Source organism: Dromiciops gliroides, chromosome 4, assembly GCF_019393635.1.
Source record: "Dromiciops gliroides isolate mDroGli1 chromosome 4, mDroGli1.pri, whole genome shotgun sequence".
Taxonomy (NCBI): domain Eukaryota; kingdom Metazoa; phylum Chordata; class Mammalia; order Microbiotheria; family Microbiotheriidae; genus Dromiciops; species Dromiciops gliroides.
In genome coordinates this window covers 181537247-181554863 of record NC_057864.1, presented here as the reverse complement: position 1 = coordinate 181554863, position 17617 = coordinate 181537247, and the positions used below count along the sequence as shown (strand labels likewise).

Sequence of the window (17617 nt, the reverse complement as noted above, 5' to 3'; positions counted from 1 at the left end):
GGAATGAGAATTTATATAATGCCTATTATCTGCCAGCCCCTGTGCTTTACAGTATTTACAAATACTATCTTATTTGAAGAAAGACAACATCTTGCCATATGAGAATGGTTGAAGGAACCAAAAACATTGATCCTGGAAAAGAGAAGTATTTGGGGGGGCGGCTAGGTGGCGCAGTGGATAAAGCACCGGCCCTGGATTCAGGAGTACCTGAGTTCAAATCTGGCCTCAGACACTTGGCACTTAACTATCTGTGTGACCCTGGGCAAGTCACTTAACCCCCATTACCCCGCAAAAAAAAAATGGAGAAAAGAGAAGTATTTGAAGAGCTATCATGTGTAAAAAGGATTAAATTTGTCTTGCTTGGGCACAGAAAATAAAACCAGTATCAGTAAGCATTGTCTAAAGGTCGATTTGGGATTGGTATAAGAAAAAAACTTTTAAAGAATTTGTCCAGTTGTTCAGTCGTGTCCAACTCTTTTTGACTCCCTGGATCATATCACACCATGTATAATAGTACATGGATTGGGGAGGTTGAAAAATTTAATAATTACAGCTGCCCCAAAATGGAACAAACTGCCACAAGAGGTTGTTGATTCCTGCTCTTATCAGAAATATTCAAGTAAAGACTGGATAACCACTTCTTAAGTATATAGTAGAGGGAATTCTTGTTCTATCAAGGGTTAAAACTGATGGTCTATGAGGTCCCTTCCAGCTCAGATTCTGTGATTTTGTGATTTCTTGGTTATTAACAACAGAGCTCTGAGCCCCCATGAGAGTATCGAATTTTCATTTGTTATATCTTTCTTTGCTGTACAACTACCCAAGTCCCGCTTCTCTCATTTAAAAAAAAAAAAAGCTGTACCTCTCTCTAGAGCAGAGCTTTCTAGCCTTGTGGGATCCACAAACTCCTAAAGAGTCTGTAAATAGATTTCAGAGGATCCCCGAAATTGCATGGGGAAAAAATATATATACACATATATTCTTGGCTTCTTTATAATCTTATATGTTTTGTTTTATGGATTTGAAAACATTATTCTGAAAAGGGGTCCATAGGCTTCACCAGACTACCAAAGTGGTCCATGACACAAAAGAGGTGAAGAAACCTTGGGCTGTCAACTAGAGTCTGGAGATTAAATGCTTATGACCCCATCTTCCTGCCAGAGAGACTTTAGACAACGAGGAATTCATTTGTTTCTTGCTTGTAATTTTGCACCTACAGTTGAGTTCTTATCTGGGCTCTGCCATTCACTTACTATCTTCCCTTGGGCGAGTCAGCCCTCTGTGGGTTTCACTTTCCAGCTCTGTAAAATGGTCTAGATTTCTAGTGTGCCTTCTAACTCTAAATCTATAATCCTATTACCTCACCTAGCTCTCAGCCCCCCCCCCCCCCCCCCCCCCGTGCATATGTCTGACTCTGGGCAAGTCCCTTCCCCTTATGACCTATGTTTCCTTCTCTGTAAAATTAAGATATTGGACTAGATGGTCTGTCAGATCCTTTCTGAAAACAGCATACTCTCCTTCTACAAGACTGAAAATCCATGGAGCAAGCATGGGCAGTAAGTGAAAATGCATGCAAAATTCCATGGAAAGGTCCCTCTCTGTGTTGTTTTGATGCCAGGGAAATCCCCTAGGCCTATGCTGGACCTTTCTTCTAATCCACTTCCTGAGGTGTGTCATCAAAACTCCAATTTAAATGTTATGGGGTTGTATTTAAAAAAAAACTGTAGTGAGAGCATTGACTTGACCTGGAGAAATATAGCTCAGTCACTACTCTAATACTGACTCATTTTAGGGCGACATGGGAAGCTCCTCGTTCCTCCATTGACTCACTCTCTCCCTTAAATGAGAATAATCATGTTTACCTAACAGCTCAGTCATGAAGCTGGGAGGATGAGTGGGTTCTTTTGGGTAAAAGCTTTGAACTCAGATTAAAGGAGCTATTTAAGTACAAAGGAAGAGGAGTGGTTAAATTGGATGCTAAATTAAGACTATTTGCAATTGTTCATTCTTGGTGGGAGCTTCAGGGATGTGTCATCACTGTTCTAAACTAAGCAAAAGCCAAATAAGTGGCAAGGCCCGGGACCCTGCCATAGCTTTCCCAAAAGGCCAGCAAGTCCTGAACACCAGTCCCAAAGCCTCCCAAATCAGCCATGTCCTATGTCCATTGGCCAGAGAGAATTCTGATGTTTGGAGCTGGAAAGAAAAACCTGGATAACACTTAAGAGTCTCCCATAGACACTTCTCTATGATTCTGTGTGTTCACCTATAGTCACAGTGGCTGGTCTTGCACATGGAAGATATTCAATCAATCATAATCCCACAGGGATGGGAATTTCTAAGCAAGACACTGTGACTAGAAGGCACAAAAAGCAATGGTGAACAAAAGGAACTTCCAGGAGAATTTTTTCTGGACCATTCACCCCTTGAAAGCCATTGTTTCAAACACAACTGTGACCATACAGCAAGAACACCTGATTCATAGCAGGTATCAGCAGAACCTTTGGGGCCTTCTGACTCGCCTGTTTTAATGTGTGGCCTGAAAAAGCATGACAGCCATGGGAAAGTGGTATTGAGTGGGCCTATTTGGTCTGGTCAAATGGCAAAGACTAGTTTACAAAATCACTGAATTTCAGAGCTGCAGTCTATACCCATGTGTATACAAGAATCTCCTGTATAAAATACATGAAAAAGCTTTTGCTTAAACATCTCAAGTGAAGAGAAGCCCATCACCTCTTTTTTTTCTTTTTTGAAGTCCATCACCTTTTAAGGAAATCTATTGGACTTTTAGATCATTCCAATTGTAAGGAAGATTTTCCTTAAATCAAATTTAAATTTGCATCTTTGTAATGACCACCTATTGCTATTAGTTCTGACCTATGGAAACAAATGGCAGCTAGGTGGCACTGCAGTGGATAGAATTCCGGGCCTGGAATAAGGAACACACATCTTCCTGAGTTCAAATTTGGCTTGTGAGACCCTGGGCATGTCACTTAACCCTGTTTGTGTTGGTTTCCTCATCTGCAACATGAGCTGGAAAATAAAATGGCAAACCCCTCCAGTATCTTTGCCAAGAAAATCCCAAATAGGGTCATGCTGAGACTCAGTTTGCCAAAAGCTCCCAGCCTTACTATGACAATCCTGAGTTTGTATTTCCACTGGCCTGACTTGAAGTTCCCTCTGCCAGGATTCATTTTAGTTAAGTCCTAAAGGAAAATGTGTGCCCTCTGCATAATATAGCCTCACGTCTTTCTCCTGATTATTTCTGACAAACTTTGGCACCTGTATTCTAGTGCCCTATACCAAACAAACAAACAAACAAATGCTAAGTTTATGGAAACAATCCACCAATCCCCATAAAGCACCTCAGAGGCTCACACAAGCAATTGATTACTTATGGTCAATGAGGACTAATGTAATTATGCTGTGGAAAAGAAGTTTATTAATAAATAAAGATTTTTGTTTGTATAACAGAAGGTGGGGAAATAGCAAAAGATAGAAAATAGGAGGCTGGATATATCCTGAAAGTAAACATGCATATACATGTAGCCTGGGATGAAGGTATCCCATATTAAGGGAGAGAAGATTCCAGACTTTAAAACATGAGTTGCATGTGTTTACTCATTCAGGTTGAAGGGAAGGCTGGAGTCTTAGAGGTTCCATAAGTTAGAAGGCATAAAGTGGTTCTTTTATTGGTCCATGGAAAAATATCTCAGGAGATGAAGATTCTTCCATAGGGCAGTGTGTTAGGCTGGTCAGAACTTCAGCATCGAGATGATGAGCAGGGACCACAGATAGGTCGTGGGGCACTGGGAAGGCAAGGCTTACAGGGTGTGCAGGCAGCAGGAGGTGGACAAGGGACACAGGATACAGGGTTAGCACATGGGTTGCAGGGAAGCCTGTAGGGAGAAGAAGTGGTTTTAGACATTTAGTTGTGAAACAAATGGAAAGTTAAAACATTTAGAAATCCTAGAACTTCAGGGCTGGAAGAGACTTTAGAGAACAGCTCATCCAACCCCCTCATTTTACAGAGGAGGAAACTAAGACAAAGAGATGGGGAAGTGATTTGCCCCAGGTCTTATAGATAAAGAATGGCAGAGTCAAGCCTAGAAACCAAATGTCCTGACACCCAGTCTGGAATCTGAGTAGGGAAATAAAATGTGAAGAGAAACATTGTCAGGCAGACAGACAGGGAAAGAGGGAGGGGGGCAGGGAGAGAGAGAGGGGGAGAGAGAGAGAGAGAGAGAGAGAGAGAGAGAGAGAGAGAGAGAGAGAGAGAGAGAGAGAGAGAGAGAGAGAACGCAACAGAGACAGACACCAACATAGAGAGACAGAGAGTCTTATGGCTAAATAGTGGAAGAGCCAAACAGACAACCCAAGCATCCTGACTTCCAATCTAGTGTGATGTGAAGAGAGACAGAGACAGAGTCAGAGATAGATAGAGAGGTAGAGAGAGACAAAGAAAGAAAGGCAAGGACAAAGGCAGACAGACAGACGCAGACATAGACAAAAAGAGACAAAGAGAGACTGAGGAAGGAAGGAAGGAAGGAAGGAAGGAAGGAAGGAAGGAAGGAAGGAAGGAAGGAAGGAAGGAAGGAAGGAAGGAAGGAAGGAAGGAAGGAAGGAAGGAAGGAAGGAAGGAAGGTACAAACATGCCCACATTTGTGAATATTGCTTTGAGAGGGCCACTCTCTGCACAGTAGGACACTTACTTGCAGTCTTCACTCTCCAGCAGGTTTCGGTAGGTGGAGATCTCACACTCCAGCCGGGCTTTGGCGTCCAGGAGCACCTCATACTCGTGGTTCTGCCGCTCCAGGTCAGCCCGGATCTCAGCCAGCTGTTCCTCCACGTTGCCGATCAGATACTGCATCTGGGCCAGCTCGGTGCTATAGCGGGCCTCAGATTCACACAAGGAGTTTTCCAAACACTCTTTCTGAAATGAGAAGGAACAATGAGAGGTGAAAATTTTCACACGCCACTTCATACGCTTTATCCCCGCCTTACTCCCATGAGATAGATACTAGAAGCATGATTCTCCCCATTTCTCAGGTGAGGAAAGTTCAGATCCATTAAGTGACTTAATACACAAGATGTAAAAAGTAAGATTTGAACTCAGTTCTTCCTGACTCCAAGTTGAGGACTCAATCCACCACACCACACACTGAATTTCCAATTAAAAAAAAAAGCAGTCTGATTCAGCCAAAATCTCAGGCAACGTTTTAGCCACAGAGAGGGAGAAGGAAGTCATTAGTAGAAGCCATCTACTCCCACACTCTGTTTCTGTGGTAACCCCCATCCAATCCCCAAATATTAGCAAAGGTATAGGGGATTAAGAAACAGTGTTTGTACATGGGGAAAGGGCAATGCATTTGGAGTCAGAAGACCTGGGTTCAAGTTTTACCTCCACGACTTAATCATCTGTTTGACCCTGGACAAGTCATTTAACCACAGGCCCTCATTTTCCTCATCTGCAAAATGAGGAAGCTGTTTTGGATGGCTTCTGCAGTCCCTTCTATAACTAAATCTCTAGTTTTATGAAGGTAACCCTGAAGCAATGTGGTTTCTGATTCTCTCCAGCTTGTTATGAAGACCAAATGACATAATGTGGGCAAAGTGCTTTGTAGACCTGGAGGTGTTCTATAAATGTCTCCTCTATAATTCAGTTGGAAGAACCCTGTGTCTGAACTTGCCTTTCATCATAGACTTTTAAGATAATGCTTCATAGCACCCTGCCAATAAATATTACTTCAAAGCAGGCATGTTTATTCATTAGAGGCAGCATGGTGTAGTGAGGAAGTGCATGAAATGCTGGATTTAGGAAGGAAAGATCTAAGTTTACATTCTAGCCTCTGACACTTTTACTTGCTCAATCTCAGTTTTGTCATCCATAAAATGGGTATTGTAACACCTATATGACAAGAGGATGAAATGGAATGGAACGAGTGTTAATTAAGCATCTGCTATAAGCCAGGCTTTGTGCTAAGTCCTTTACAAACATGATTTCATTTGATCCTCACAACAACCCTGGGAGGTAGGTGCTATTGTGATCCCAGTTTACAGTTGAAGAAACTGAGGCAGAGAGGTTAAGTGGGGTATCCAGGGGTGGGATTTGAATTCAACTTCCTAACTCCATGCTCACCACTCTATCCTCTGCCTCCAACTAGCTGCTGATCAAATGAGCTAATGGATGCAAAGTACATTACAAGCCTTAACTTGCTTGAAATATGCCAATTATTCTAGAGGAACACAGTTCCTTGAATGCAGATACCATTTCCTTAATTTCTTCATTTTTTTCTCTGTTCCTAGCACAAGTACCTTCACCTAGCAGGCACTTAATAAATAGCTTGTTGGTATATATCCCTTTGCTTATGATCTCTTCCATTGGAGCAGCTAGATGGTAAAGTGAATAGAGTACTGGCCCTGGAGTCTAAGAGCACTTGAGTTCAAATCTCACCTCAGACACTTACTAACTGAGTGACCCTGGGTAAGTCACTTAACCCCCATTGCCTTAAACATCCAGAGCCATCTCCTGTCATCCTGATGTATATCTTGTCTCTGGCTGTGGAGGAGAGAGTGAGGTTGGTGACCTTGCACAGCCCTTCCTCACTTAAATCCAATTTGATGTAAGTCATGACATTGCCCCAATGTCATTTATGGTCTTCTTCCAGAACAACAACGATTTTCTCCATTGGATCGAAAGTCCCTTGAGGGCAAGCACTGTCTCTTGCTTCTTTTTTGTTTCCTCTGTGTTTAACATTGTGCCTGTTACTTAACAACTGATTGAATTGGATACATTCTACAGACATTTTTTGAGAACATTATTCTAAAGGAGATGGATGTGAGGTTTAAAGTGCTTACCTGTTTTTAAATTGGCGAATTAGTCAGTGCAAGACAGCTGGCAGGGAAAATGTATTGAAGTGACCATATAGGAGTTAGAAAGAGGAAAAAACCTACCAGTTTATGCTGAGCCTGCAACTCAACCTCCAGAGCATCCACTGAGCGCTTTAGCTCCAGGATCTCCGACTGGCAGCACTGTAGCTCTTCTGAGCAGGACATCTCCTGGAGACTGATGCACTCGCACTGAAACACAGTGGAGTCACAAGGACAGGGTCAGTTACAAGTACCTCAGGAAGCCAACAGCCACTTCCCCACCTTGAGCCCCACCACCCTCACCTGAGCCATGAACCATTGCTCCACATCATTCCGGTTGGTCTCCACCATGGCCTCATACTGGCACCTCATCTCACCCAGCACCCGGTTGAGGTCCACAGGTGGAGCGGTGTCCAGCTCAATGTGGAGCTTGTCTCCCAGCTGGCACTGCAGGTTGTGGACTTCCTGGAGAGGCAGAAGAGCAGAATGGTCAGTGTCAGACAGGTCATTCTCTTTGTAGCAGCCTCCCCTGCCTCCTGAGGGCAGCATGGAAGACAGAAAACCTCCCTGGGACTGATGAGCCCTAGCCCAACATCCAAGATAGGAAAAACCTGCTCAGAGAATTTTAAAAGCTATCAAACAAGGTTGCCACCAACAATGGGCTTCCTTCAGGGGCTCTACAGCTGCCTCCCACCCCAGACTACAGAAAAGTTTCCCATCCAATGCCATGATTTGGTTAGGAACTGCTCGGGAGACCCCATCATGACATATTAGGCACAGCAACTTCCAGTTTCAGGCATAACCCAAGCAATGTCATTAACTACATCTGGCAAAACTTGGCACCAAAGGAAACAGCCTCTTTACTATTCCATAAGAAAAGTTAATGTACAAGGAGTGAATAGACAAAGACAAGGAGGCAGCAATCAGATAGAATCCAGCAAAGTAACACTACCAGAACTGAAGCATCAGCTCAGCTCCTTATTGGCCAATCCATTGTGTCCCAAGTGATCAATCATCCCAGTATGGGATGCCTTCTAAAACCAGAATGGTTTTATAATGTTACAGAAGGGCTTGGTATTATTACTTATTAATGATGTCACTAAAAGTCCACATGGCATAGAGGAGAGAAGGGAGGCCTTGGGATATGTCAGGAAGACCTGAGTTCAGGTCCTACCTCTAATTCAGACTGGCCGGTGTGACTATGGCCAAGTTCCTTAACTTCTCTGTGCCCTGGGCAACTAATTCTCTCTAACTATTAAGTTACTGAGAAATTGCTGATGTCTATGGCTTGAGAGAATGTCCACACTGGAAGCTCTCTACATGGGAGAATTCATAAGCCCGGTGGGAAATGATACCATTGCAAGGCAGTTGTAACGATTGGAATGATGCTGCCGGCTGGAGACTTATTGTAGAAAAGCTCCACCATGAGGTGAAGGTCTCTGAGGGCAAGACCATGCGTCTTTTCTTTAGCATCAGGAAGTGACATTTGCTAGTGGGAGGAAGAAGGAGGAGCCTGGCACTCTGACTCGCTCTCTTTCCTGAGGACTCCGGTGGAGAAGGGAGCTAGAAATGTGCTCTGCCTTTAAGAGATAGATGAATGTAGGCCTTTCTCTCTCTCTTTACCAAATTCTTATTCTCCTTAATAAATGCTTAAAAGCCTAACTCTTGCTAAAGCTTATAATTAATTTGGCGACCACTCATTAGATATTTTAGATAGTTTAGCTAGAATTTTAGCCTTTACAGAGTCTATGTCCAAGCAGCATATGTCTCAGTGTATGCTCTGAGGCAGAGTCTCCCACATCCCTCAGCCCCCTCCTGTCAATGATAATGGCTGTTGCTGCTGCTAATGATATCTAACATTTATATAGTACTTGCTATGTGCCAGGCACTGTGCTAAGTGCTTTACCAATATTATCTCATGTGATCTGGGTAGATTATAGAGTGTAATTTAAAGGAGCAAATATCTCCCATAGCATTGGGTGTGGGTTTGGGGGTTTCTTGTTTTTGTTTTGCAAGGCAATGAGAGTTAAGTGACTTGCCCAGGGTCACACAGCTAGTAAGTGTCAAGTGTTTGAGTCTGGATTTGAACTCAGATCCTCCTGAATCCATGGGCAGTGCTTTATCCACTGTGCCACCTAGCTGCCCCTCTCCCATGGCATTGAGAGGATAAAACTTGATCCCATTTGTAAAGTGCTTTGAAAACCTTAAAGCACTATTTGCATAATTCCTTAAGACACTATATAAGGCACTTGAGGGTTTATATGCTAACAATTATTATTTGGCCTTCAGCAATTTCTTCAAGAAAGGAAGAAAGCTTTGATTTTCCCCCCCAATGGAATGGATAACTTCAGATAGCCTCAGCTCAGGGCCTCTGTTTGCTGTATACCCCTACCTGCTCATGGTTCTTCTTGAAGCTCAGCAGTTCTTCTTTTAGAGACTCCAGCTGGGCCTCCAGGTCACATTTAGCCAGAGTGAGGTCATCCAGGTTCCTGCGTAGGCTCCCGATATCAGCCTCCACCAGCTGGCGGAGAGACCGCTCTGTCTCATACCTATCAAGAGGGTGGAAAAAAGGAGTTCGCAGTATGAATAGTCAGAGAATGGTAGAAATGGCTCTAGGAAGTCAGCATTTTTGTCTTAGCCTCAAGGGTTTTCTCCATTTAGGCTTATTTTTGGTTTTACTTATTCTGTAGCTTTGTCACCAACATGTCCTTCAAGGTATAGGAGCTACCCCAGTGGCTGACCCCCAGCATTCCTCAGTACTCACATGGATCAAGAGAGCCCCCAGGCTCTGATGAGAGATGATTTGATTTAACCTGGGGCCCACAGACTCCCCAAGAAGTCCATTAATAGATTTCAGGAGTTCCATCAACTTGGATAGGAAAAAGATTATTTCTTTTCACTAACATCTAACTGAAATGTAGCATTTCCTTCCATTATGAATGTAGGCAACAAAGTAGAGTAGTATTGGGCTCCACTAGACTTGCCAAAGGGGTCCATGACCCCCAAAATGCCAAGAATCCCTGCTTTAGAGGGAAAAGCAACAATCATATTTACAAAGAAATTAGAGCTTATTCCCAGCTCACTACCTACATGACCTAGGACAAGGAGCTTAACTCTTTGAGCTTCAGTTCTCTCCTCATTTGGACCACACGATTTCTAAGGTCCCTTCCATTTCTAGGTCCCATGATTTTTGGGGGGAATCAGAACCCAACCTCATAAATCATAAGGATCATGGATTTAGAAGTAGAAGTAAATTTAGAGGTCCCTAAGATCAACTCGGACAGCTAAGTGGCACAGTGGATAGAGAACTGGGCTTGGAATCAGGAAGACTCATCTTCATGATTTCAAACCAGTCTCTGACAATTACTAGCTGTGTGACCATGGAAAAGTCACTTAACCCTGTTTGCCTCAGTTTCTTTATCTGTAAAATGAGCTGGAGAAGAAAATGGCAATCCACTCCAGCATCTCTGCCAAGAAAAACCCCAAATTGGGTCATACAGAGTTGGACACGATTGAAACAGCTGAACAACAAGAGCAAAAGATCGACTCCCTCATTTTACATATGAGGAAACTGAGTCCCAGAGAAGCTAAATTATTTTCCTAAAGTCACACAAAATGTAAGTGACAAAATCAGTATTTAAACCCAGGCCCTCTGGTTCCTAATCCAACACTCTGTTACATCACATTGAAAAGAAAATTACTGCCTTTAGCTCTAGGAAAGAAATTTACCTGTGATATACAAGAGGATCAATACAAAACCCAAGTCAGGGAATGGGAGAATGTCAGAACTGTAAGGAAACTCAAAGATTCTCTAGTCCAGCCCTCTCGTTTTACAGAAGGAGATACTGAGGTATTAAGAGACTAAGTGACTTGCTAAGGTGTTGCTGTAAGACAGTAGCTCAGCCACAACTAGACCCCAGATCTCCTGACTCTAGCTTTCTGTCCAGTCCTGTCATAATCGCTCCATGATTGTCAGATTGTTCAACCTGTGTGCACTTAACTTGCTATTGCTGTTGTCCTTCATTCTTGAAGAGGACCATGGCATCAGGGAGGTGAAGTTATGACTTGCAGTGAATTGAATTTAAATGAGGAAAGCCTGGGCAAGGTCACCAATCTCATTGTCTCCTCCAGAGCCTTCTGGGTCCCACATTTGAAAGGTAGGGAAAGTACTTTCTGTCACCTTGGTTGTTATTAATGTGGCTTTTTCAATCATTGGCCAACTCAAGGAGGCAACCTGGATGTAGAGGGAAGAGTTGAGAGATGAGAGACCAGAGTCCTTCTTGCTATCTAGTTCTATGTCATTAAAGAGTCTCTGGGTGTCTCTTTCCTCTACTGTAAAATTGGGAGAGACCGTGAACAGTCTCCAAGATTCCTCCAGCCTGACAGCCTCTGACTATTTCTCAGTCCTTTGGGTTGGCTTCTTCCTTATTCTCCTGTAGTAAATTCTGGATTCAGACGAGTCAATTCCATTCCTGGCCAGTGGAGCCAGAGAAGGACAATGAAGTTTTCTGCCTCTCCTCCTCACCCTCTTGCAGCCCAACTCACTTGGTTCTGAAGTCATCAGCAGCCAGCTTGGCATTGTCAACCTGCACCACCAGCCTGGTGTTCTCGGACTTGGTACACAGGATCTGGAGAAGTAGAGGTTACATGGTTGGTCTTGCATTGTATCCAGACCTCCTGAAGCCTTACGTATGAAGCGCTCATGCTTTCATTAACTTTCACGTGCTGTTCCATGGCATAATCTCTCCCATAGTCAGTTCAATTCAGTTGCACAAACAATGAATTGAACTCAATCTTAATTCGACTCATTTTTCCTGGCATACTTGCCTGGCACATAGTAAGTACTTATTCAGTGTTTGTTGATTGACCAACTCCTTCATCAGAATGCAAATAGGAATTGCTACTTTCTTTGTATTTGTATGGCTGGCACCTAGCAACAATGCCTGATACATAATAAGCAATTAATAAATATTTGTTGATCAACTGAATTCCAAACCTCAAAAAACCTCCCCTCTTCAAAAACCTTCCATGGCTCCCCATTACCTACCAAATAAAGTCCAATCAGTTAACCAACATACATTTATCAAGTACTATCTATTCATCAAGCACTAGGCTACAAAATAGGACTACAAAGACAAAAAATAAACAGTCTCTGCACTGGATGAGCTTACATTTTATCAAGCAAGACAACATACCTTAGCCTGGCATTTCTGACCCCAGCTAGGTGATGCAGTGCTGGACCTGGAATATTGGGCTGGGGGTCAAGAAGAACTGAGCTCAAATCTAGCCCCATACTCTTACTAGCTGTGTGACCCTGTGCCAGTCACTTCACCTCTGCCTGCCTCAGTTTCCCCAACTGTAAAATAGGGGTAATAATATCACCTATCTCAGAGAGTTGTGAAGATCAAATATTTGTAAAGTGCTTTGTACAGTGCCTGGCACATAGTAGGTGCTTAGTAAATTCTTATTCCCTTCTCTTGACCCTCTGTGATCAGGTTATAGCTTACCTATGTACACTTATCTCACACTGCTACCCTTCACATACCCTACACACCCAGACCAAGTGAAGTGCCTACCATTTTCTGTGTTCTTCTTATCCCTTCCCCAGGAAGATTTGAGTTTAAATCCAGCCTCAGACACTTACCAGTTGTGTGATCCTGGGCAAGTCACTTAACCTCTGTTTGCCTTAAATTCCTCAACTATAAAATGAAGATAATAATAGTACCTACCTCCCAGGCTTGTTGTGAGGATCAAATGAGATAATTATTATAAAGTGCTTAGCAACTAGCACAGCAAATTGCCCACTGTAGGCACTTAATCAATATTTGTTGAATTATATTGAGGACATGTATTGAGGACTATGTTGTATGCACTATGGAGCTTCTGAGAAAAGCAAAATTGAAGGACAAATAAAGTTGGCCCCTGAGATAAAATAAAAACTTCTCAACTTGATTATAAATGACCTTTCCAGGCTTGCTGCATATTGTTCCCCTGTAAATAATCTGCTTTCTAGCTGAAAAGTCTATATTCTGTTTCCCAAACTTGACATTCTATCTCCTACCTCCAGGCTTTTGCATAAACTGTCCCACCCACCTAAAGTGCACTCCCTCCTTACCTCTACCTCTTAGATTCTCTACTTTCCCTAATGCACCAGGTCACATGCCATGTATTATCAAAAACCTTTCTTAATCTCCTCAACTGGCAACTAAGTGGAATTCTGGATAAAATGCTAAAGTTAGCATCAAGAAGACCTGAGTTCAAATCTTGTTTCAGATGCTTACTAGCTGTGTGAACCTAAGGAAATCACTTAACCTTTCATCCTCAGATTCCTAGGGTTAGACCAAAGCTTCTAAGGAAACTTCCTACTCTAAATCTCTAATCCTATGCTCCTTCTCCTTCCTCAATTTAAATCATAAATGCAAATCTGCTTACCTATTATTTCCCTCTAGTAAAATGTAAATTCCTTGAGAAAAGGGGGGTCTTTTTTTTAGCTTGTATCATCAGAGTCCAACACAGAAGGTATTTAATAATTTGTTAGATTGGACTGAGTTGGAAGAAAAAATAGGGACAATAGTTAATTCCTTTTATATCATAAAAAATGGTGGAGGGGATTCGAGGAAAAATTTATGGGATGGGTTGGGAAAAAACAAAAGTAAACTACTGGTGCAATAGACTATGATGGAATATCAGGAGACAGGTTACACTCCTAAAGTAAAAAAGCTTCCTCATTCTTATTCACTAAGCTCACCAAGAATCTGCTCTTGGTCTCTCCAGTTTGGAGGGGATGACCATTTGGAAGATACTTATTTCCTCTACCCCAGGGGTAAGCAAAAGAACCTCCTGAAACTGGGCTGATGGCACCTGAACCCTGTGGAGATGCCCTAGGTCAGTGAAGACGAATTACCATCATCCATGAGTCCTCTAAAGTTCCCAGGATCCCAGGGTTAGGGAAGACTTCAAAAGACCATTTTGTCCAAGAAGAAACCTCTTCAACAAAATACCTAACAGGAGCAGCTAGGTGGCACAGTGGATAAAGCACTGGCACTGTATTCAGGAGGACCTGAGTTCAAATGTGACCTCAGATACTTCATGCTAGCTGTATGACCCTGGGCAAGTCACTTAACTCTCATTGCCTTGCAACAAAACAAAATACCAAACAAGTGGTCATTCATTTTCCAACTGAATACCTCTAGTGATAAGGAACATAATGCCTCCTGAAGCACTGCCTTCCACTTTTAAAAGTCCCATCCTGGGGCAGCTAGGTAGCACAGTGGATAGAGCACCAGCCCTGGAGTCAGGAGGACCTGAGTTCAAATCCAGCCTCAGACCCTTGACACTTATTAGCTGTGTGACTCTGGGCAAGTCACTTAACCCCAATTGCCTCACCAAAAAACAACAACAACAACAAATAAATAAATAAATAAAAATAAAAGTTCTGTGCTTCAGTCTAACTGAAATCCACTTGTCTGCAATTTCCAGGCCACTGACTTCTATTTCTTGAGTCAAGTCTTATGTTCCTTTCATGACATAAAATCTTTAAGCAAACTACAAAATATAAGGTTCATTTGTAACTGACTTAAGAGTCTGGAGAGCCCTGGAAATGGGTTCTTTCTGTTTTATGTTAAAAAACAAAATAAATCAAGGGGCAGCTAGGTGGCGCAGTGGATAGAGCACTGGCTCTGAATTCAGGAGGACCTAAGTTCAAATCCGGCCTCAGACACTTGACACTTACTAGCTGTGTGACCCTGGGCAAGTCACTTAACCCCAATTGCCTCACCAAAAATAAAAGAAATCTCCTCCCACAAATGAATGTGTTATTTAGCCACATTTTTTTCATACTATATCCTGAGACCCTGAAGCCCAAAAGCATCCCCCAAATAGTACCTTCTGCTGGAACTCCTCCATAGTCCTGAAGTAGGACTGATAATCTGGGCACACAAAGGAAGGGTGGCACTTGCTCCACTCTTGAATCTTGGTCTCCAGCTCCGCATTCTCCTGCTCCAGCTGACGCACCTTCTCCAGGTAGTTGGCCAGACGGTCATTCAGGAACTGCATGGTCTCCTTCTCATGACTATTCAAGAAGCCTTCACCATAGTTCCCGCAGTTCCCAATGTTGGCAGGAATGTTGAGGGTGCCGGGTAAGGGGCAGGCTGAGCGGCAGCTGTTGGGCAGACAGAGGCTGGGTCGTCCCAGAGAGGTGGTTCCAACACGGACTCGGTTGTTGTGGGCCATAGTTGCAGAAAAGCACATGGAAGCAGCCTGAGGTTCCAGAAGCCTTCCACTCCTGATGGAGCCTGAAGAGCCAGATGTTGTACAGATGTCGGCAGCCATGGCAGCAGAACAGAGGTGCTGGGTTATCTAGGTTGTGCTCAGAGTTGAATGATTCCTTTTCCCCTAAACCTATATATGTATATACACATATATATATATATACCCCTGGCAAGTGGGTGTTGGTGCAAGAAACTGGCATTCTACTCAGTATTTATGTTGATTATTATACAATCTCCTGATTAGTCAGTGATTTAGTTTCCTATAAAGAGTTAATTAGATCATAAAAGAGATTTTGTCTAACACAGACAAGACTCCTTACTACCACATGACCCTAGAATATATGCAAAAACCTCATTCTTCAAAGACTTCTAAACTTAGCATCCCAAATTCAGTGGCTTTGAATTACTCTTTGACCTCCCATTCAAGTGTGTGAAATGATGAAGTCATTCTATCATTTCAGGGACACCATAGGGCTACATAATCTCTGCTTCGGATCCTTTTCCTGCCCCAGGGAATTCATTTGAATAAGTACTTTGATCCCCGAAAAGTCTGAAAAATTAGAAGATTCTAAAACATGTAGCAGTGATAGTCTTGTCCAGGAAATTGGAGTGTAAAGGAAAAATCATCACAATCCTCTTCCTCATCCAATGGCCTTGTGTGTAAGGTCACATAAAGGTCATTCAAAGATAGGTTCCCAGATTCAGGAAAGTGACCTTCCAAGCAACCTGGGACAATATTGGAATCAAGATTTGAATCTGAAAGGGGCCTGAGAGCATCACATCTAAACTTATTTCACAGTGAAGGAAACTGAGGCCTATAAAAATGAAGGGACTTGCCCAAGGCCATGTGGTTAGTAAATGACAGAGACAAGACTAGAGCCCTGGACTCCAAAATAGCCATAGAGTCCTCTCTAGGAGGAAAGCAGCTGGACAGATCCATTGATAATTACTAGAGAAAGCATTCAGCTAAAATTATAAGAGAAAAAAAACTAAATTCCAATGAACATTTTGCAAATCAAAGTTGAAAATGTTTAAGTCTAAAAGAAAATGGACTTTGGTGTGAGATTGAGGGGGACAGAGAGGAATAAACACATGTATTTTAAAATATAGTTCCAGATTCCCAGGGGAATGTGTTCTCATCTACCAGAATTTTGTAAGCTGGTTAAGGTCAACAGTGATTAATATTTTATGATGTCTATTCTCAATGCTTCCCATGTCTTCTTCTCTCAGCATCTTCACTTATTACCTACATCCCCACCTGTCCTTCTCTCAGGATTGTGTCCTCCTTCAACTTGTTTAGGGAAGACACAAACTCTTGGACTTTGATCTCCCTTCTCTTGAAAGACTCTCACCCCTTTGAAAAAAAATACATCTTCTTTGATAGTCCATTAATAAAGAGACTCCTGCACAAAATTTAAATTTCCTTAATCTTCAGACATACTCAGAGCATCCCAAAGTTTTATTGCCTTGCTCTGACCCATATCAATAGCCTGTTTCTCCACAAACCCCAGAAAAGCATAATTAACCACCCAGCTTCTTTGCTATGCTAAATAAGATGCATCTTTAACCCCATTCCCAGGATGAATACGTTGACCCTTGGCTTTGAGGCCATGAAATAGAGTCTCCAAAGTACAGTGTTCCTGACATGATGACTCAGGATTTCAGAGGAGGTGAACCAATAACCTGAGGACCCTCCTTTTTAAGGGTCTCTATCCACCTCCCTCCCCCTTCCACCACCAATCTTGGACCATCAACTGGGTTCAGTACAATTCAACAAGCCTTTATTACATGTCGTAATGTGCAAGCCCTCAATACTGATCCAGATAACCAGGTGTTGGTCCCAGCCATTCATTGATTTAAGGAACTCCCAGAGGGCATGTATGAAAGTCACAAAGAAATAAATTTGATCTTAATATCTAGCTCATTCCACTTTTGGAAAGCTTCCTAACAATTAAAGCATTCCAAAAGCAGAAGGAGCTGCTTTAAGAGATGATAAATTGCTCCTTGTTGGAGGTCTTCACAATAGAGCTAAATGATCATTTGTCAAGTATTTTACCTTGGAGATTCCTTTTGCATATGGGTAGGACTACATGGCTACAGTTCCTTCTACTGTACATTGTGTAATCCTGTGGGAAGGAAGACAATAGAGAAATACTAAATTCCTGAACTAATTTGGTTGCTATGGGAATTGAAAGAAAGGGGCATAAGGGACAGACAAATATAAAGGAAAAATCGATGGGACTTCATGACTTATTGGAAGGCAGGGATTAAGGAGAAGTCAAAGATGATTCAAAAGTCACACTTGAGTGACTGACAAAATATTAGATCTAGTAAGAATGGTGCAAACAGACAGTAGAATATTCCCAGTGATACTCTACATGTAAAAAGTGACTTAAATGGAACCATAAAGTATATGTATGATTGGAAAAAGAGCTGAGGATATCATGTGGCAAGATCAAGGAATCACAAATGGATAGTTT

General features: G+C 42.4%; 1 protein-coding gene across 1 annotated transcript; it reads right to left on the bottom strand.

The window, feature by feature from the left end:
- Nucleotides 1–3704: 3704 nt before the first annotated feature.
- On the bottom strand, nt 3705–15198 carry LOC122754489 (keratin, type I cuticular Ha8-like). The gene is made up of 7 exons (XM_044002992.1): nt 14752–15198; nt 11413–11495; nt 9260–9416; nt 7171–7332; nt 6952–7077; nt 4710–4930; nt 3705–3896 (listed from the first exon to the last, which is right to left on the bottom strand). Exons 1-7 carry the CDS (start codon nt 15196–15198, stop codon nt 3761–3763), a joined length of 1332 nt encoding a protein of 443 aa, XP_043858927.1. The 3' UTR covers nt 3705–3760.
- Between the last annotated feature and the right edge of the window lie 2419 nt (nt 15199–17617).